Raw genomic sequence first — 23,051 nt, 5'->3', positions numbered from 1 at the left:
TATAGTTATTTTGAAAATTAATTTAAAATACATATTTTCTCTAATTTTGTATCCTTTACAAAACACTTTATATTCAATTCCGATAGCAAAATGAACTTCGACAAAAGCTTTGATCGTTATCGAACGAAACAAAATTGGGCGGGCCGATTGTACTCCACTTTGAAAAATTGTTGATTTTCAAAAGATGCCATTAATCGTTAATATTGGTTCGTTCGAAATATGTTTTTAACTCAAAGAAAAAAATCAGCATCGAAGTCAACTAACCCCCAATGTTAAAAAAAAGGTGAATACAAGAATTAAAAAAAAAGATTTTCCAAGATGGAGTTTATAGTATTTTTAGCTGTCAACTCCATATTGGAAAACCGTATTCTACTTTAGGTATATTCAGGAGATGCTTCTCGAATTCGTAGTACGATTACATCACACTTAAGTTATATGATCGCCAGTAAATAATGTCATGGTGATCGGACAAGGCGTAGAAATTAGGGTACACCACAATTTCAATGTACGAACCGATTTCAAACAAAGATGACTAGGACAGTCACCACAACCTCTTATGTAGCAATAATATGTTCGCCGATTGCGGATATAATCTTAAACACTGTTACATTGCTACTTAAACTTATACGTGCAGAAGTATAGTTGAATGTTATCGGACGAATTCACAGTATTGCGTATAGCGGACAGTCCAATGATGTTTATTGGATTGCTGTGAATTGAATAAAGAGTTGCGGGTGAGCAATGTTCAAAGGGAGGGTCTCAGAGGTACTGATAAATTTTGGCGCAACTATAATAAACCAAACTTTTGAGTTCCTAGCCTCCTCCCCTAAAGGATGACTTCCTAACGTGCCCATCAGTAGATATGGTTTGCAGTCAGGGTTCCGACTGTATTCGAATGGGGCCTCATTAATACCTGGGCGCCTCTATGAGTATTTGATTTAGTTACCAAGTCCTTGGCGGGGTAAGGAGACTGTGTGATAGTTAACCTGAGGTATCAAACCATTTTAAATTCCCAAAAATTAAAATTCTTCGACTGCTGATGGTGTGACGGAAATACTCGGAATATAAACCTGGACTCACACACGGACTCATCTCACATATTGTTGAGCATACTGACTGATATAGGGGACGACTTTGCGTCAAGCCAGGAGAGCGATACCCCAATATCAGATGAAGAGGATTATGCTGATCTCACCGTCATCAACACTAAACGCTCAAATCGACAGGGGACGACAAATATGTCAGCTGTGCTGTGTCACAAGCGGAAATACTCGGAGTATGAACTCGGATTCAGACACGGACTCTCTCAATGAGCGTATGTTCACTAATGTGCAAGGGATGCCAAGGGATGGGTAGATCCAAAAATCTCTAATTTTTTTAAAGAATACTTCGGCAATCAAAATTTTTGAATAGCATACCATGATATAGTTTTTACTTTAATGATTATTTAGGTTCAATATCATTCGAATACAATTGCTGTATAATTCAGTTCACTTTAACTGTAATTTAACTATGGTTCTTTACACAAATATTATAAAATTAATATAGATGTCAATAGATTTCTCATCAGTAGCCACAACATTGCTGAAAAGGACTAGAAAAGGCATTGTTTCTTTTTCACCGATAGTTCCAATTCATATTTGTCTCATCCAGAATTTATATTAAAAGCTATGAAATAAACGAAATTTGCATTGCTTCAGCACTCCCCACATTAATGCTGTTGTCTCCGATTCCGATCACTTCCATTTGGAATTTAAACAAATTGAGTTAGCCATTTTTGTGTATTTTTTAGTAATTTTACGATTTTTGTTTTATTTTATTGTTTTTTTTTATTATTATTATTTTTATAGTTTCTTTTATAATTACGAATTATAATAATAGTACTATAATTATTCATCAATTTTATTTATTCTTGTATTTTTATTTTGTGTTGTGTGTTTTATTATATTTATTTTCCTTTTTTTCTTGTTGCAGTTGTTGTATTTTTTATTTACTTATTTTGTTTAATGCAATTTTTCATTCATCATTCAAAATATGCGGAGTTGTTTTTTTTGTTTTTTAATTTCTTTTTATTTTCTTTGTTTAACTATTTATTTTTATTTTCATTATTTTGTTAGATTACCTCTCATCAATGATTCATTATCGAACAGTGTTTTTTAGCTTTTTCCTTTTTTGTTTTTGTTATTATTGTGTGTGGTTGCGCTGTTTAAATGTTTAAAAGTCTCTGTAGTGTCTCTGCAGAATAGTTGCTATTCTCGGTGACATTTTAATTTTGTATCCAGTTTGAAAATTGGCTATAGATCATCGGACATAAATGAATTTTGTGATTTTGATTCTTCTATTCGACGTATTTGCTGGCGTAAATACATAATCCTGGAAAGGAAATAATTTTTGTTAATTAAATGAAATTTTATAATTTAGATGGGATGTGACAAAACTTACTTTTGTTCTTGCAATGTGGCTGTAATTTCAGTTATTCTAACTAAACTTCTCGCACATTTTAACTCGGCTGATACTTTTGTACACTGCAAATCTCCATATATGTGTGCTTCCTCTGAACATTTTTGCGCCTGATAAAAAATATATAAAAAAATATTTACTAAATATTAACAATTTAAATAAAAAAGAATATTAAAATGTAAAAAATAAATATTAGAAATAGTGTGAATATAAAACAAGTGAAGAATTTGGATACCTCCAACACAGGTATACTGATAAAAATATATTAATATTAAATTCCTAATAATGGCGTAGGGGATGATATATACCAAGCAACGGCTCTGATTGGATTTAACATGGCGAAGATCAGGCTTATCTTGGTCCCTCTTTCATCTCAATTGTGGACACTGACCTCCCCGCAGATTCACCTAGGGTAGCTATTTTTTCATCACCCGTTGAAATAGTGAGCTAATATGTACCGCGAGTTCACCCGTAAGAACTATAAAAAATGGGTTGAGGTGTCGGGTTAGTTGCCCACACTCGGAAAACCCCTCCAATATGAAAAAGCAACGAAATAGAAAACCAAACCCCCCTAAAGTTGACGACGCCCGCAAACGTATAATGGACCACGATCTGTGAATCTGTCCTTGGAATGTGCGCACCTTGTACAGAACAGGCGCAGTTTTCGCTTTGGCCGATGTACTCAAGAAGTACAGAGCCGATATTATTGCCATACAGGAAATACGATGGAAAGGGACAGGCGTAAAGTAAACCAGACGATTACGCACTGTATTATAGATGCCATATAACGAGACATGAATTTGGCTGCGGATTTATGGTTAACAGGAGAATAAAAGACCTCGTCTCCAGATGCACTCTAGTAGATGAGCGAATTGTTATAATCCGCATAGAAACATAGTTCTTCTACATCAGTCTTATTTGCGCCCATGCTGCGACCGAAGGCAAATATGAGCAGACCAAACGAAGACATATTTTATGAGCGCCTAAAAACAGCATATGATCGCAGCCCTAGCCATGACATTAACATTCTGCTAGGAGATTTTAATGCAAAAATCGGGAGGGAAAATATCATTGGCCCCTCCGTCGGAAAATTCAGCCTTCATGAAGAAACATCCGTCAACGGCATGAGGTTGATTGACTTCGCGGCAGCAAAAAACATGGCAATTAGCAGCACCAGATGCAAGCATCTCCATATACACAAGGCCATCTGGATTTCTCCTGATCAAGCAACGAGAAATCAAATTGACCATGTTGTGATACACGGACGGCATTCATTCAGTGTATTAGACGTTCGATCGATCCGAGCAGCGAATATCGATTCAGAAAACTACCTTGTAGCAGCCAAGGTTCGCACTTGTTCGCACACAACACGGAAAATCGACGTCGAAAAACTGCTTGGGTACCAAAGACCACCATCCAGAAAGAAACCCGTGGTACGTTCAGGAGTGTCGTAATGCTACTAATATGAAAAACGCAGCGTATAGGGCAACCCTGCGAGGGAGAATTATTGGGAAAAAAGGAGAAAGAACAAGAAAAACATGAGCGGTAGCAAATCGAGATGTTCAGGAGTCAGAACGAATAAGCCTGGTGACAGATACAGACAGCGTGAGGATCTGGAAGGAGAATTTTGCAAACTTCCTGTATCAAATACTAACGATCAAGAATATACCCCAGAACCAATAAGGGATGACGGTATAGATTGTATACCACCTAGCCAAGATGAGGTCAGAGTAGCAATTACCGAGTGCCGATGGATTACAGGCCGAGCTATTCAAGACCAATGGTCAGATGCTGGTCAGGAGCATGCACCAGCTGATTAGTACAATTTGACTAGAGGAATACATGCCCAATGATTGGAACCTCAGCATCCTGTGTGTCCCGTGTACAAAACAGGAAACAAGACGATATGTACCAACTATAGAGAAATAAGTTTCCTTCCCATCGTATTTAAAGTGTTATCCAGCGTGCTATGTGGACGACTGAAACCAATGGTCAGGTCAATGACATTATTGGACCATACCAATGCGGCTTCCGGCCTGGCAAATCCTCTATTGACCAAATTTTCACTCTGCGCCAGATCCTGGAAAAAAACACGAAAAACACATCGACACATTCCACATATTCGCCCACTCAAAACATTTGACAGGCCTATTCGTTCAGAAGTGTTTAGCCATGTCGGCGTCTGGCATTCCTGCAAAATGAATACGACTATGCAGGATAACTTTAACTTGTACAATGTCAGCAGTTAAAGTAGGAAAGGACCTCTCGGAGCCCTTCAATACCGAACGAGGATTCGGACAAGGTGAGAGTTTGTCGTGTGACCTGTTTAAACATCCTGCTGGAAAAGGTCATACGAGATGCAAATGTGAACAGAAATGGCACTCTATACACCAAACAGCATATGTTAATCGCCTACGCCGACGACATCGACATAATGGCTTATTAAAATGATCACCGGTAACATTTTAATCTAAATAACAAACTGGCTATTTAAGAAGATTCCGTAGCTGATTTTCTATTACCTTCTCATATTCCATCATGATCCAAATCCTCAAAAAATCGTGGATTACATGTTTATGAGATTGGCACACAGTCAATCACAAATCTTAAATTATTTTTAACTGTCGCTATTGTAAACTATTGTATCTTACCTGTTTTTCTAATTGATCTGCTGCCCAATTGGTAACATGTGTTATTAGATCGGCTCTAAAATATTTACTTAATTTTGTCGAGATTTCAGGTCCTTGTGAACGACCAGCCTGTATTGAATTGGAAACACAACTTTGTAAAGTACTTAAAGAAGCTGATGTTGTACCATCCACTGTAAAGGAAATTAATGAAAACAACAACATTAATTCATTTTTTTAATTCGAAAGAGGTAACAAATAATTACTTACACTTTCTTTGTTGTGGATCTATTGATGAGCTACCACTTAAATCTAATTCCTGTGTTGGTGTCGGTGGTCCCTCACCCGGTATAACATTCATATTAACAACATTACTACTGCCAACTCCACTAACACCGGCACACATACCAACGCCGCCAACACCACCACCCGCACTACCAACAATTGCACCGGCCATATTGGCATTAGCTGATAACGACGAACACAGAACATTGTTGCTGTTGCCAACATTAACAGATCCGCCGCCCACCACTCCACCAACGCCAACATTTGTAGCGATGTTTAGTGGATTCATGCCAACAACGTTGTTACTATTTAAAACGACGTTGCCATCAACAGTCTTTAGTCCATAGGGATTAGTGCAGGAATATGATGTGGTGGCAGCAGCAGCAAGGCTTGTTATGGACATTCCGCCACTATTCACATTATTCGCATGTGCCACCGACGCTGACGCATGCAGTGGGCCAGAACCACCACCCACAAGTGGGGGTACCGCCGCCGCCACATTGCCCGTTACTGCAGATGTTGACGATGTTATAGGACTTTTACTATAGCCCATGGGTGACATACCATGGGGATGTGTTAAATTATATAAGGGTGAGTTCATAGCGTTTTCCCTGGTAATGACAACAAATAAAAAAAATTAAAAAAAAAATAATAACTCACAAGTGGAACTTGAAAATTATGTGCATACCTTAAATTCATAACCTGCTGTGCTGATGCATGGTTATTATCACCCGGACTAGGCGATATGAGATGACCGTCAGGTGTATTTATATGATGATGAATCTGTTGTTGACGCATTAACAAAGCTGGATCCTTGGAGCCTTGCTTGTTTGGTGGGCCCGGAGCATTTGAGTTCAAATGATGATCCACTTGACTCGAAGATGAAGGGACAGGGGTCTAAAATACAGTTAAACAAAAAATAGGGTTAAATGTTTATAGTTTCAAAGATCCGCCGCCACACTTACATTAGGCGATCCAACAGCTCCCATATGAGTTTGATGTAATGCTGTGACAGGATCCAATTTCCTATGATTGCTGTTGTTGTTGCTATTACTGCCACTACTGGACATTGTATTGGCGGTCGATGGTATCGTTCCTGCTAGATTTGTTGTAGCAAGACCAGTTGCGGGTAACATAGTAGCTCCACCAACCACATGGCCAGAACTGTTGCTGCTGCCGCCGCCGCCCCCACCGATCACCACTGAACCACCAGCCACATTGGCTGCGGTATTAGGACATGTGGCCGGATAATGCATTGACGCGGACGCACCACTCGCATGTGATGCAGCTGCTAAACTGCTGGCATTAACAGAGGAAGATGTCATATTACTACTAGAGGCATTGGGATGTGAAGCTAAACGAGGCAATGCATTTGGTAATACCACCGCTGTTGATGGCAATGCTTGGTCGTTGTGTTGATTGCCACCGACATATGTTGTTGGAGTACCCGTTAATGAATAACTAGCTTCCGAAGTCGGTGTTGAATCACCGGGACTAATATCCATATCTGGATTGTCAGCAATGCGCCCTGAAGGGAAAAAACGGATTAAGAAAAATATATTTAGATTTAAAAGTGTATTTTACATACCATCTATGCGTCTTCGATGATTTGGTGGTCCACTATCATTATCATAGTTCCACCTCAGTCGGGAATTGCCTCGAGAACTGGAATGTTTATATGCTGTGGGAGCAGAAAACAAAATCGTATTTATTAATACATATATTCAAGAGGGATAGGTTATGGTTTTACATACATGATCTAGAAAATCGTTCTTCGCGATCTCTATCGCGTTCCTTGTCGCGGTAGTCCTTTTCGCGATGCTGATCTCGCGCCAGATTACTGAAAATAATATTATTTATATTATGAAATTATAATAATTAAAATCAGTTATAAAGCGGCTTCGATTGGAGTACAGAGGACCGAATATATGTTCCCAAGATTGGTTATATGGTTTTCAAGAGACCTAAGAACCTAATAAGAGTGGTCTGTTAAGTAAATTTTTTTTCAAGGAGGCCTAATCCTCCTCGTGGTTTTACGAATATAGTATATACTAGCAAAGTACCCGCTACTTCGTATGCGGAAAAGGAATAAAAAAATATTTCTTATGGAAATCGTGAATACCGTATAATTAGTTGTACTATAGTTCTGAATTCCACCTCTATTCCTACATTTAATATCAAGTTTATTACCATTAAGTACTCTTCATACACATAAGCACTATTTTCCGAAATCCACACTTTAGCAAAAACGTATAGTTCTGTATTCCACCTCTATCCCTACATTTAATATCAAGTTTATTACCATTAAGTACTCTTCATACACATAAGCACTAATTTCCGAAATCCACACTTTAGGAAAAACGTACAGGTTCCACATGTAATTCCATTTAGAACTTTTCAAACACATAATTCTACATTTTAAAGACTACCTCTATACCGTCACCTCCACTAAATTTAATACCAAAAACCCTTTGGTCCTTCTTTCTAACTCTCTGTCAATGACCAACATTCTAAATTTTAGGTTTCCAGCTCTCTCCGATACCCAAATTCAAATTATTCCAAATTTAGTGAATTTTCTTCCACCATAGTCCAAATTGTTCCAAATTTAGTGGTTTTCGTACTCATAAGTACAAATTTCCAAATGTACCTCAATCCTTCTTTCAGATAGTCCAAATTTAAGAATTTCAGCTCTGAGTGAAACCATTCCGCACTTTTCGTACCCATAACCAAACCAATCTCAACATTCCAAACCAGCTTTCAATCGTAAGTCCAAATTTAAGAATTTCAGCTCTATCTGTTCACTAAACTGTACCATATTTGGTACCATTCTGTACTTTTCCTACACTCCCAGAGTAACCTAAGTTGCAACATTCAGGATTCGAGTTCTACCCGTTCACCAAAGTCCAAATTGTACCAAATTTTTTGGTTGTCGTACCCAAAGTACAAATTTTCAAAAATACCTCAGTCATGCACTCCAATAACAACCTTAGGTCCACATTTAAAGATTCCATCTCTATTCGTTCAGATCCAAATAGATCCAATTTGTACCATATTTAGTACTTTTCGTACTCATGAGTTCGAATTTCCAACACTGTCTCAATCCTTTGCTATAAGAGTAATTTTATTTTCAAATCCATCCATCTCTATCCTTTCACTCAAATCTAAATTGTACTGAACTTAGCACCATTTAGTACAGATAATTACGTATTTTTAAAACTACCTCATCCTACACTCCAACCTTATTTTTAAGTCCAAATATTAGGATTCCCGCCCACACAAAAAGAATTGTACCATATTTAGTACCAATTAGGTCTTCTCGTATCCATAAGTACGAAATTCCAATACTTCCTTAATCTTGTAATTTTAATTCCAAATTTACGTTTACTATCTCTATCCGTTAACTCGAATCAAACTTGTGCATTTTTTTTACCATTTAGTACACATAATGACGAATTTTAAAAAATTACCGACATATCTCAATTCTGCACTCAAACTGTAATATTAATTCAAAATTTCAGAGTACAGCCCTATCCGTTCACACATTTGTAAGCTTTTCGGTACCATTTAGTACTTTTTGTTTCTATAATTAAACATTTCCTAAACTATGTCAATCCTACACTCCAACAGTAATTTTAATTAAACAATTCGGGAGTCCAGCACTATCCGTTCACACGTAATCAAGTTGTACCAAATATAGTACTATTTAGTAGTAGGTAGGTGACATGCTTCCATATCTCAATTCTATATTCAAACATCAACCATTAGTCCAAATTATTGGTTTCCAGCTCTCTCCGTTCACCCAAATCCATCTAGTGCCGTTTAGTACTTTTCGTACACATAAATACGATTTTCCAAAGATGTCTCTATAGCTCAATCTACAACAGAAATCTTAATTCCAAATTTCAGGTTTTCAGTTCTATCCTTTCAATCAACATCCAAATTGTACTAAATTTAGTACCATATATACCTTTTGTACCAAAAAGTACGACTATACCCCAACAGTCATTTTAATTCCCAATTTGAAGACTTCAGCTCTATCTGTTCACCTAAATCCAACTTCCACCAAATTTAGTACCAAGTAAGTACTTTTCATACAAATAAGTACGATTTTTTAAAGCTAATTCCGATTATCAAGATTCCATCTCTACACACTCAACTGAAGGTAAATAGTACGGAATTTAGTACCATTTTACACTTTTTATACACATAAGTACGAATGTCTTAAACTATTTCCGTACATCAACACCACTTCCCAACATGTATTCCATTTAAAATGTCAAGATTTCAGCTATATATGTTCAATATATATACAATAGGAACTAAATTCAGTAAAGTTTAGTACCTTTAGTACACTTATATGTCGAATTTCCAAAAACCCTTTTGCATATCTTTCTAACTTTTCATCAGTGACCAACATTCCAAATTTCAGAATTTTAGCTCTTTCCGTTCGCTAATAAAAAGGGTACCATATTTGGTATATTTTAGTACTTTTCGTATCCTTCTACTTCCAACAAAACTTCCGGCATACCCTGATCCTACACCCCCATAATGATTCCAAATTTAAATGTACTAAATTTAGTACACAGTAGTACGAATTTCCAATACTTCTCACTAAACCCACACCCCCACCGTTATCCTAAATCCAAGTTTCAGAATTCCAACTCTATCGGTTCATCCACAATTCAATTTGTACCAAATTTCGTACACTGTAGTACGAATTTCCAAAACTTCCTACTTAACCCAAGCCTACACTCCACAGTGATCCTAATTCCAAGTTTCAGAATTCCAACGCTATCAGTTCACTCACAATCCAAATTGTACCAAATTTAGTACACAGTAGTATGAATTTCCAAAACCTCCTACTTACCCTAACCCTACAACCCCACAGTGACCCTAAATCCAAGTTTCAGTATTACAACTCTATCGGTTCACTCACAATCCAAATTGTGCCAAATTTAGTACACAGTAGTATGAATTTCCAAAACCTCCAACTTACCCCAACCCTATAACCCCACAGTGACCCTAAATCCAAGTTTCAGGATTACAACTCTATCGGTTCACTCACAATTCAATTTGTACCAAATTTAGTACACTGCAGTACGAATTTCCAAAACTTCCTACATACCCCAATCCTACACCGCCACAGTGATCCTAACTCAAAGTTTCAGCATTCCAGCTCTATCGGTTCACCCACAATTCAAATTGTACCAAATTTAGTACATAGTAGTACCAATTTCCAAAACTTCCTAAATATCCCAATCCTACACCCCCACAGTGATCCTAAATCCTAGTTTCAGGATTCCAACTCTATCGGTTCAACTACAGTTCAAATTGTACGATATTAAGTACACAGTAGTACGAATTTCGAAAACTTCTTACTTACCCCAAACAGAGATGCTAAATACAACTTTCAGGATTACAACTCTTTCGGTTCACTCACAATTCAAATTGTACCAAATTTAGTACACAGTAGTACGAATTTCCAAAACGTCCCACTTAACCCAAAATTTCACCCCCAGAGTGATCCTAAATCCATGATTTAAGATTCCAACTCTATCGGTTCACCCACAATTCAAATTGTACCAAATTTAGTACACATTAGTAAAAAATTTTAAAACTTCCTACATATCTCGATCTTACACCCCAACACTGATCCTGACTCCAAATTTCATGATTCTAGCTCTATTGGTTCGCATAAAATTCAAGTTGTACCAAATTTAGAACCATTTAGTACCCATGAATATAAATTACTGAAACTGGGTAAAAAAATTCCAAAACTACGTACATTCCCAATCCTATACTCCGACGGTAATGTTAATTTCAAATTTCAGGATTCCAGCTCGATTTGTATCTCCAAATTAAATTTGTACCAAATATAGTATCATATAGTACTTTTCGTACACATGAGTACACGCTTTCAAAACCATCTCCTTAAATAGACTCTACATCTCATCCGTAATTCACATTCCAAATTTCAAGTTTTTAGCTCCATCAATTCACATGCTACGAAATTGTACCAAATTAAGTACATTTTAGTACTTTTCGGATATTTATAGTTCGAATTTCCAAAAACCCTTTGGTACATATATCCTACATTCAGCGACCACCAATCCAAATTTCAGAGTTCTAGCTCTACCGGTTCGCCAAATACAAATGGTATGACATTTAGTACTTTTTAGTACTTTTCGTACCGTTCTAGTACGAATTTCCAAAAACCCTTTTGTACAGCTTTCTAACTTTCCATCAGTGACCCACATTCCAAATTTCAGAATTCTAGCTCTTCCCGTTCGCCTAATACAAAGGGTACCATATTTGGTACATTTTAGTACTTTTCGTACCCTTCTAGTTCGAATTTCCAAAAACCCAGCCTTATCTCACGCCTACACACCAACAAAAACCCACACTCAAAATTTCAAGCTTCTAGCTTTAGCCGTTTCGTCTGGGCGATGATCTGTCAGTCACTCACTCACTCACTCACCCACTCACTTAACACTAAGCTCTTTTATATATATAGATATATATTTTTTTTACTTTCATATTAATAAGCTAGGCATTGTTGGGCCTATAGCTTTGGATTTTAAGGAACATTTGCTCAGGTACTTTCAGACGATTATATCTCGATTTTTAAACATGTTTAAATCTACATTACTTCATCACTACTTAAGAGGCTTCCTAACCATTAAGCGTGGATTGTTAAATAATATTTTTAGGGATTTCTTGACCATTAGAAGAATTTTTTTGAAGGATTTCCTGACATTTAGGCGTGGATTTTTAAAGAATATTTTTGAGGCATTTCCTGACATTTAAGCGTGGATTTTTAAAGTATATTTTTGAGGGATTTCGTGACCATTAAGCGAGGATTTTTAAAATAATATTTTTGAGCGATTTCGTAACCATTAGGAGTAGATTTTTAAAGAATATTTTTGAGGCATTTCCTGACATTTAGACGTGGATTTTTAAAGAATATTTTTGAGGCATTTCCTGACATTTAGACGTGGATTTTTAAAGCATATTTTTGAGGGACTTCCTGGTCATTAATCGTGGATTTTCGAGGGACTTCCTGGTCGTTAAGTGTGGATTTTTAAAAAATAATTTTCGAGAAACTTCCTTGTCACTAAACGTGGATTTTTAAAGAATTATTTTCGAGGGACTTCCTGGTCATTAAACGTGGATTTTTAAAGAATTATTTTCGAGGGACTTCCTGGTCATTAAACGTGGATTTTTAAAGAATTATTTTTGAGGGACTTCCTGGTCATTAAACGTGGATTTTTAAAGAATTATTTTTGAGGGACTTCCTGGTCATTAAACGTGGATTTTTAAAGAATTATTTTTGAGGGACTTCCTGGTCATTAAACGTGGATTTTTAAAGAATTATTTTTGAGGGACTTCCTGGTCATTAAACGTGGATTTTTAAAGAATAATTTTGAGAATATTTTTCAAGAATTTAATGCGAATATAGCGTGGATTTTTTTTCAAGGACATTTGTCATTATTGTCTTTGTCAATTAAGCTTGCTTTTTTAAAGCATATTTTTCAAATAAAGCCAATAAAGCTTGAATTTTTTAAAGGATTTGGACCATTTAAGCGCGAATTTTTTTCAGGAATTTGGAGTCAATTAAGAATAAATTTTCAAGGATATTTTTCAAAAGATTTGGAGGCAGTGAAACGTGAAATTTTAAAAGTTTTTTTCAAGGAATTGAAGTCAATTAAGCGTGTATTTTTAGAAGACATTTTTGATGGTGTGTCATACATGAAACGAGGATTTTAAAGAATAGTTTTGAAGGACTTGCAGAACATTAAACTTTAATTTTTAAAGAATGAACTTTAACAAGAGTCCACTAACTCTAGAGTTTAACATACTATTAATTTGGATTTTTAAATAATATTTTTGAACGAGTCGATTTTCAAAGACTAGACAACCAATAACCTTGGAGTTTTAAAGGATATTTCTCAATGGGCCTACAAATTCTAAAGTTTAGAGATCATTTTTCAGCGGATCGCAGGACAATAAGAGTTGCAATTACCCATTTTCAACTTACCGCTCACGTTCAATCCATTCCTTTGGTTTTTCCCATTGTGAGACTTCTGTTTTACAATTATAATAATACATTTTTCCTAATAAAAAAGAAGAACAAACAAAATCAAATTAAAGACTGAAAAATACTTCTTAAAACCAATCATACAACTTACCCGAAGAACTAACATGTTCACTCCAATCACCACATCGGGCGATACGTTCACCTCGATCATTACGATCACCACTGCCACCACCACCTCGATCGCGATCACGATCATCACCGCCTCGTGCACTGCGATCGCGATCACGATCTCTGTCACGATCGCGATCACGGTCTCGTTCACGATCCCGCAGCGAGTCTCGATCACGTTTGCTGTCCCTTAAATCACGATCTCTGTCGCGATCACGATCCCGATCGCCACCACGGTCTCGATCGCGATCATCCGAGCCAGAACGTTTATCGCCGGAAGAACAGAGCTTGGCTCCGCTTACACTTCCGCCGCCACCACGACGATCAAGCCTGTCATGATTGGTGCGATGCGACTCAGAATCTCGATCACCACGTCGGTCACGTTTGTCTGTGGAAAGAGAGGAGGGAATTAACTTTTTTGTCTAATGAATGGAAAATTAAAACGTACCTGAATATTTATCCTTTTTATAAATATCACGATCCCGATCTCTCATTTTTTGCATATAGCTGAAACGATCACCACCTCGATGGTCGCCACGATCACGTATATCGTGTGAACCACCGTGTCCCCTCGATGATGGTGAATCTATTTCAGGTGATTGTGATCGATACGATGAACTATTACCATTGTTTAATGGTCCACCACCAGCTGGGGAAAGGTCGCGATCGCGATAGTTTGATGAGCGATCACGTTCATAGTCTCGTTTTGAACTGTATTTGGAACTCTGTACATAAAAAAACAATAGAAAATAAACAAAAATTAAATTATGTTTCATTAGGTTATCCAAAAAAAAATATATTCATATCAGATTTTTTAGTTTTGGGTGACATAAATAAAAGAAGAAAAGAGAGAGGCGCCAATATATTCAAATGATTTCAAATGTGTGTGAGTTTCTGGTGAGGTGTGGTGTAAAAATAATTGATAACTAGTGAATACAAATTAAAAATGAATTTAAATGAGGATATCCGTTTACAAGCGAACAGGGCTTGAAGAAAAGAGGACAATTTTGATTGAAAAGCTTTTAAGATTGATTTTAGACACATTATTTATACCCTGCTGTTCGACTGCAATGGAGAATGAGATTTTCGTATTCTACAAAAATCATATTTAAGAATTTTTTTTCAAAGTCTAAAAAAGCAATTTGGAAATAGAACAAAACTGAAAACCGGGGGGTATACAAAAGTAAAACAAAAGAAATTTGAAAGTATAACAACAAACAAATGTGGTTGGTGGTGGTGTTGTAAGCAGTGTAAGGTTCAATCTGTTATCCTGCAAGAATGACCACTACTACTTACATCTACGATGCGACACAGTCCGACAGCAGCAGCATTTTTATTACATTCAGCTGCCAGTGTTGTTGTGATATCGAGTGCAATACTATTTGTGGCAGACATAAACAACTGTGTGTGACAAGAATAGTTTAGAGGAGGAGTTTCAAATAATCCCCCTTCTTGATTGTTTTGAAGTTCTATATATGTGATTTTTTTGTTTGTTTTTTATTTATTTTTCAGCTGCAGCTTCAGCTGAATATATGGTGATTAGATTTTTTGGATGATCAATTTGAGTTTCGAGAAAAACGTTTTTTTTTTTCTTTTTTCAATTTGCTGGCTTTATCGGTTTCTTATCTCACGCATTTACTTTTTGACTCAAATGAAAATGTTTTATTTTGATGACTAACACAATTGAGTGAGTAGTAGGTAGTAAAAGAGTGATATTTGATATTTCTACATCTATTTTTTGTTTTATTTTGAAATTCGGATACATTTCATTTGTAATAAAAACAACTTCTTGGATGATGCCATATCACAGAGAAAATGTCAAAGAAAAACATATGAATATGAATTAGAAAAAAACAAACAAACATAGAAATTAACGTCTCAGGATAAAATAGTGGAATATTTACAGATAACAAGAAGAAGAACAAAACATTGCAAAATTTTCTAAATGTATTTCATTTTTGAGTGATGAAATAATGAGAGTATATTTATAGAGAGGGGTATTAGAAAAAAGAAAAGAAACATTTTGTGAGCATTGATTTTGAGCTGCTTTCTAAAGAGGAATAAAAATAAACTAAATTTTTAAAATATTTTTTTTCAGATTTGCTGAGCAAACATCGTGTATTATTAAAAAAGAATATTTCATATTAAAAGAATATTCCATAAAGGATATTTCCAGGGTATTTAAAACTCTATAAAGGATAAGGATTTTACAACTTTTAGATTTTAAGACAAAAAACTGTTGTATCATTCGTTTAATAATATTTAAGAATATTTTCCGATCAATAAGCATGGATTTTGTAAGAATTTGTTATGATCAGAAGACATTCGCACCAAAAAACATGAATTTTTTAAATCAGGGATTAGGATATCACCTCCACAGGATTTTAAGGAGTATTTTCGGGGGGTTTTCTGAATATTTTAAGAAGGATCAGAAAAGACACGTATCTCTGGATTTTTAAGAATATGTTGGAAGTGTTGATCTATATGTTTTATTTGCAGAAAATTTAATCAGAATAAGTTTACTGAGACTTGTAGATAAATAATAGCGGATTTATTGAGGAATATTTTATCAAGTATCAGAAAAAAGAAGAAAGAACAAGAAAAACGTGAGCGTGAGCAAATCGAAAATTCTACCAACGGGTAAAACGAAGGCTTTGGTGCAGGCACATCCTCCTGTAGAGATTAAGAAGGAAACCTGGTGACAGATACAGACAGCGTGTTGAGGATCTGGAAGGAGCATTTTGAAAAGCTTCTAGTATCAAATAGTAGCGATGAAGAAGATACCCCAGAACCAATAAGAGATGACGGTATAGAGTGTATACCACTTAGGCAAGATGAGGACATAAAAGCAATTAATCGTCTCAAGAAGAATAAAGCAGAACAATAAAGCTCAATAAAGCGCAACCGAAAGATCTACGGGCCAATCTGCGTCGACGATGAATATCGGCGTCGAATGAACCACGGGCTTTACAATTTATACGCGGACATCGACATAGTCGTATTGAGCTGCAGCGACTACATTGGCTAGGCCATGTTGTGCGAATGAATGAGAATGCCCCAGCTCAAAAGGTATATATGCCTATATATGCGAGCCTACTGATGGTTTCCGTAGAAGGGGAAGGCCACGAATTATATGGAAAGGCCAAGTAGAAAACAACATCTTGGAATGTGGTCTTTTAAATTGGAGAACAACCGGCTTATGGAACAACCGTTCTGTTACAAGCGAGCTAAGTAAGTAAGAGTTTAAGAAGATATTAAGACCAATGAGCATATCTTTTTCTGGGAGTAATAGAATGAGCGTGTATTTTTGAAGAATTAGAAACCACAATATTTATTTAGATGTTTAGGATTTTTTTAAAGCATCGTTATTGTACTACGAAAGATCTATTACATAAAAACGGATAGAAGAAATTGATGCAGAAACTACAAAGAAACATGACCGGGGATATCACGAATTCAGTATTCTTGACACCGAAAAGTAAATCAGAGAGAGAATGACCAGACCAATTTAAGTACGAAAAGAAAATCGAATATTTACTTTGCATATGGTTGGTTTGTGCTTTTAATAAGTGACGTGACAGTATTGTATATATTATTGCACTAAGCTTCACATTTGATAAATAGGTCAACTTCCTTTACAGTTTTTGCGAACAATCGTATATGTCTTATTCGAATAATAATTAATAATTAATTATAAAAGAATTATCCTTTTTCTCTATTTTAAACACATTTATATACTTCTATGATATCAAGACCTGCGAATAGAGTTTTTACTGATTTATTTTGTGGGGACATATCCTTAACTAAAATCCTTAAAATACAAGAAAGAATGACAGCATTTATATAATTTGAATAGCGAATAATTATGCTATGTCTCGCTCTACAAATTGTTTCTTTTTCTTTAATTAAGATTATGAAAAATGTGAATAACTATTTAATAAAAAACATGTATGATCCAATTAATGTAAATGAAATCGAATTACAAAATAAAAAAATCTTTCTGGGTAGACAAACTAAAAAGAAGCAAGCTAAAAATTATAATATAAAATGTAAACTCACCTGATACGAATGAGATTGATGCTTCTCAAAGTAGCTGAAATTATAAAAAAGGGAAATATATTAATGACAATTTTTTATGATTTGGTTGATAATCAATATAATAATCAATATTTTAATAAAGAACACTTTTTTTAATACAGTATAAAGTATATGTCTCATGTTGCGAGCATGTGCTACATTTTTTGCGTGCAATGGATGGGACTAAGAGCAAGATTTCCAGAAGAACGTATATAGGGACGTAACCTCAAGGTTAAAATTAAATACAAATATCATAATCATGTATGGAATATAGGGGTCATCATTTCAATCTGAAATAGTCATTCGAAAGGTCCCGATTCATAGTTAAAAAATACAAAAGGCGGCCGTAACTCAAGGCACTAATGGTCAGAACTTGATCAGAACTTGAAATTGTTTTGCACGCAGATAATATATCATATCGAAAGTCATTGAAAGCATTTAAAAAATTGTATTCGCCTTCGTTGTTGTAGATTAAAGCAGGTTCCATAGTTGAAAAGAAGTTTAGACACGATGGAAAGCCCATAACTGGACAGCGACAAAGGAGATATTCAATTATCTCTGTCTCCTCCTCGTCTTCACAAAGTCTGCAGTAATCAGTAACATCATGGTCCCACTTACTGATAAAGGCGCTGATACTGCAATGACCAGTAATAACTCCTGCCATTATACTAATTTCAGCATTGCTCAGGTTCAACAGTGAATTTGTTCTTTTGACTTTTGACATTGCACCTAGGTTCGTTGTTCATTGGCTCGCTCGTCAAAGAACACCTCAAAATTCCGGAAAAGGTGACAGATGGGTGATTTAATTGAGTTATTGATTGCTAGATCTGGTACCCAGAACAGCCGATAACTGTCAATAAGTGTTTCTACAAAATAGTGATGATACAGGATTTGATGGCTTAGTGTTTATAAAACGGCGAATCCTGGACAGATGGTTTCAGACCTCTGGCTGGTTTATCAGATATAGAAACGGTTCCAAGATCAATGAAGTGTTTACTGTGAGGAATTATATTTTTCAAGGAGAAATATTAGCAATCACCATGCGGTCATCAATAAGTTGGGTTCAAGGACATAGTGAAATACAGCAAATAATGGTCTAAGAACCTGGATGGATTTTAAAGACCATTAACGTAGTAGAAATACTTCGTTGCTGTCATTGAGGAAAAAGAAGATCAAACTCACTGTAGGTGTCATAATAGGTCACTGCAGGTTAGGTCACTTACATTCAAATGGAGTAGAGTAGGTTATTGAATTTCCAAGACTATATGGTTGAGGTCATAACAGATTACTGCACAATTAAATCGCTTACATAAAAATGGGACATAATTAGAGTAGATTATTGTCGTTTATGTGAGGATGAGGAAAGGCAAGAAACAATTTAGCATATCATTATCTGCAGATGTCCATACCCAAACTGCAGAAGATACCGACAATTGGGGAGATATGGAGTTGATACTCTAGCAGCATCCTTCTACGAAATAGATACCACAAAAACATTTAGCTTAAAGTTTTTCCGGAATTTGTATTTCCCGAGATATGGGCCTCTAAACTTCCGTGGTGTGTTTTTCGAAATACTTAAAAACAATATGGGTATCAATTAAAAGCGGCACTCAAAAATGCAATATTTCTTGAAACTTAAAAGTAGGTGTGGGTGGACGGCATTCGCATTCCTGTGGACAGATAGCAACTCAAGCTACGTGTCAGAATATATTTTTGATTAGAATAGTATTTGTGGTTGGATAGCATTCGGCCGACAACTCCGGCTACGCGACTGCATCTTCGGCCTAGGATTTAAGACTTTCTCCTATGGACAAATACCGCTACGCAACAGAATCACCTTTTATTAGAATAGTAGTTGTGGTGGTTAACCGGCCTTCAGCCGCAAATTTTAATATTTCTTCTATGGAGAGATGACAACTCCGGAAACATAACAGAATCTCCTCTATATAAACATTATGTCCCAATACATTTAGTCTCTAATAAAGACAATATAGACAACAGAATCTCCTTTAATAGAATAGTAGTTGTGGTTGACCGGCTTTTGGCCGCGAATTTTAATATTTCTTCTATGGAGAGATGACAACTCCGGAAACGCAACAGAACCTCCTCTATTTAAACATTGCAGCCCAATACATTTAGTCTGAAATAAAGACAATATGGACTTCATCGATAATGAAATAACATTTTTGTAAGAAAGAAATGTATACCGTCGTAATCAGGGCCCCAAGGACCTACAAATGGTGGTACAAAATTTCAATACGATCCGAGACCAGACCTTAAACTAGACTTAAGCCAAGAAAATTTATCCGAGTGAAAACAGCTGCCTTTAAGCTAACCTAGACATATAGACATCGATTAAATTACACTGTTATTTTATATCACTTTTCAAATATATTGTTGTGTTTGGTATTTAAGGATATACAGCAAATATGTTATTTGAAAAATGTGAGTGAACAAATATTATATTATCTATTTAATACGATCATATGTTACACGGCATGAAATCACAGTCACTATAAATTATTTCACTTTGAAGTCAGTTGAGACTTCTCTTGAGCATGGAATAATGTTCATTAATGACAATGAAAAGTAAAGGATCACCAGCATGACGTCTAAGGATCACCAAATGGCATTGGAAAATTGTAGGCTAGCGCCTTTGAAGGATATTTTGTTTAATTTTGAACTTGAAAAAAACATTCTAACAAAGCCGACACTTTTCAATTCACTGTTCATATCTTAAATTGCATTTTATGAAAACTTTTAGATCATAGTCCAAGGTTAAAACAGCATGTAACACACTCACTTAGTATACAGAAGGACTAACGACACAAAGTAGAATAATAAGGCATAACCGTTTAGAACTCCTTTGACCCCCCGAAGGAGTAATGAAATTTGAAGGAGGAAATATGAAATGAAGATGTCCAAAATTTATACAATAAATCTCATCCTTTCGTAGGAAAAACACAATGTTTTCAGAAAATATGAAAAATATTACAACAATTATTGATACAACCATAAAACAATTCAATTTACGAAAATAGTTAAAGAATCGATTGATGGACAGACATGACAGAATCCATGACAATAGTGTCGTCGTCGACAACGAAGCTGCAGATGTGGCAGCAGAATTTGTTTATTTTTTTTTTCAATTCTTCTTCTTATTGTTATTATTTAGAACCGCACATGAACAAACTCACACACATATTTTGTTGGCCATTGTAAGTTAACTTAAATTACAGCACGGCACAAAGGAAGAAGTAATCAAAATTATTATAGATATACACAGACTCCATCCATCCATCCACACACAGGCTGACTTTCTTCTCTTCTATACGTATAAACGACGTCGTCGTTGTTGTCGTCGTCGTCGCATCGAATTGTATGTGATGAACGGAGAATTGTAAAAAAAAAAAAACTTCAAGCAAAAAACGAGGTGAGCGAGGGAGAGAGGTAGGAGTGTGTGGGGACAACAGACGGCACTCGACCAGTAAAAAGATACAAAATAGATGTTCTTCTGCTTCTTTTGCACAGCTGGTTGGTTGGTGGGGGCACGAACGAAGGAAACCCCACACTAACCGCAGTGACTGCGTTGAGTTAAAGAAGTTTTAGATTTGGATATATATTTCACAAGAATGCCATTGCAGCGGCACCAATCACCACCAGAATTATTTTGTAATGGGAGTTTCACTTTTCTTTTCTTTTTTCACCGGGGACAAAATGCATCAGCGAAGTTCGATTTCAATAAATTTCTTGCAATTAGTTTGTCTCATTCGTTGTTTGTTCCTTCAAATATTAATAATACCTGCTGCTTGCTGCTGTTGCTGCCACTACTGCTATTATTTGTCTTCTTCTTCTTTTCGTATTTTCCACTTAGCTGACAGCTCAGCAGCAGAGCTGCCCCAAGTTGTGATGGTGTACACGAAAAAAAACAGATTGAAATGAAAAGAAATGACAGCAGAAACAGCAGCAGTAGTTCGAGGTGAAATAAGAAGAACAAAGCAAAATAAAAACTCTAGTTAATGGGGAAAATTCCGATTATGCTGCCACCGTTCGTTCGCCTTACTAGCTAATATGGAAATATCAAGACAATGTAAAGGAAAATATGTAAGAAAATAAGATTATTTACCCATCGTTCATGCGTTGCGGTTTTCTAGCATGCATTACCATCAATGCAAAGTTTACGCCAGTTTCCTTTTTCCGATTAACGACGTCTCACGATCAGCGGTGCTGGCGGGATGTACGGGATGTGATGGCCGAGAAAAATGTTCTGTATTATTGTTGTTGCTGCTTCCGCCGCCGCTGCTGTTGTTGCTGCCGTAGGGCCTCTTTCCAAATTCAAGTCAATAAGATTCTTATGCTTCTTCTTCTTCAAATGCAAAATTTCTCAAAAGGCCGTGCCGTGCCGTCGATGAGCTTTAATTATTGCGACCAGCCACCAGATATACAAGTGCCGCCCTTTCTGTTCTCTTCTCCTCGAGGCCCGGAAATTTTGCAAATGTTAAAATATTTGTAAGTTTTCTTCTTCTTTGTGGGGCAGTGTAAAAAAAAGAGGTTACACCTTATTTTTCATTCCCCGCTGCAGCACACGTTCGCGCACGAATTTCTAAACAATCTCAATTGTAATTAAAAAAGATCGTTTATAGAATATATGGCGACGACAACACTACGCCAACAACAACAACGTCTGTTGTGTAGTTCTAATATAGGAATTATTAGTTTTTTGGGCCCCCAATACTCTGGAACGTGTTTTCTCTACGTTCAAAGCGCTGCACTGAATTTTCACGTCAATTGAGATTTTTTTAGTACGTACGAGACGACGACAACGACGACGACGTCTATACTTCTAGTAGCTGCTGCTGACCATCATCATAGTCTTCAATCTTTAACCCAAATTAAGTGGCCAGAAAACAAGCAAATAATAAACGCAAATCAATTGCAAATGAATTTGCGTCTGGTGTTAGGCGTATTTTTTATAAATTATTGTGAAAAAATTGTGTAAAAAAATTGTTTCAGAATTTAATAGATTCGATTTTCTTTTATTTTTTGGTTCCTCTACAACTCACTTGACTGAAAAAAAATTATGCGGTTACTCGGGAAAATGGTTCCCTACACCCAATACTCAATCTGCCAATCAGTGAGTTCTGTGTATTTGGTAGTCGATAACTGTTGCACACGAACTGCAGCCAACTTCACGGCATTGAAGGAATACCTAATGTATACGTCAAATTAATGACGTATGATGTTACGCTGAGTGTTATTGTTTATGAAAACAAAATTACAAGGCGTTTAAACTACTAAATCCATTCAAATGTTAATTCCATAGCGATTTCAAATGTTAATTCCATAGCGTCACGTGAATCCTGTTTACAAATCCAGTAGATTATATGACGTGTACC

At 36.0% G+C, this 23,051-nt stretch overlaps 1 protein-coding gene across 1 annotated transcript; it reads right to left on the bottom strand.

Annotated features, from left to right (window-relative positions):
• Nucleotides 1–2,277: 2,277 nt before the first annotated feature.
• Nucleotides 2,278–21,891, bottom strand: LOC133338459 (WW domain-containing adapter protein with coiled-coil homolog). Its single transcript, XM_061546631.1, has 13 exons — nt 21,782–21,891; nt 17,638–17,671; nt 14,027–14,303; nt 13,562–13,966; nt 13,411–13,486; nt 7,127–7,212; nt 6,961–7,053; nt 6,338–6,900; nt 6,061–6,269; nt 5,358–5,983; nt 5,112–5,281; nt 2,443–2,570; nt 2,278–2,373 (listed from the first exon to the last, which is right to left on the bottom strand). Exons 1-13 carry the CDS (start codon nt 21,820–21,822, stop codon nt 2,295–2,297), a joined length of 2,787 nt encoding a protein of 928 aa, XP_061402615.1. The 5' UTR covers nt 21,823–21,891; the 3' UTR covers nt 2,278–2,294.
• Between the last annotated feature and the right edge of the window lie 1,160 nt (nt 21,892–23,051).

This window comes from Musca vetustissima, unplaced genomic scaffold (genome assembly GCF_032173495.1).
Source record: "Musca vetustissima isolate MV318-11 ecotype Yass unplaced genomic scaffold, APGP_CSIRO_Mvet_v1 utg26900, whole genome shotgun sequence".
NCBI lineage: Eukaryota > Metazoa > Arthropoda > Insecta > Diptera > Muscidae > Musca > Musca vetustissima.
The sequence above is the reverse complement of the archived record's forward strand: the minus strand, read 5'-3'. Positions and strand labels throughout refer to the sequence as shown.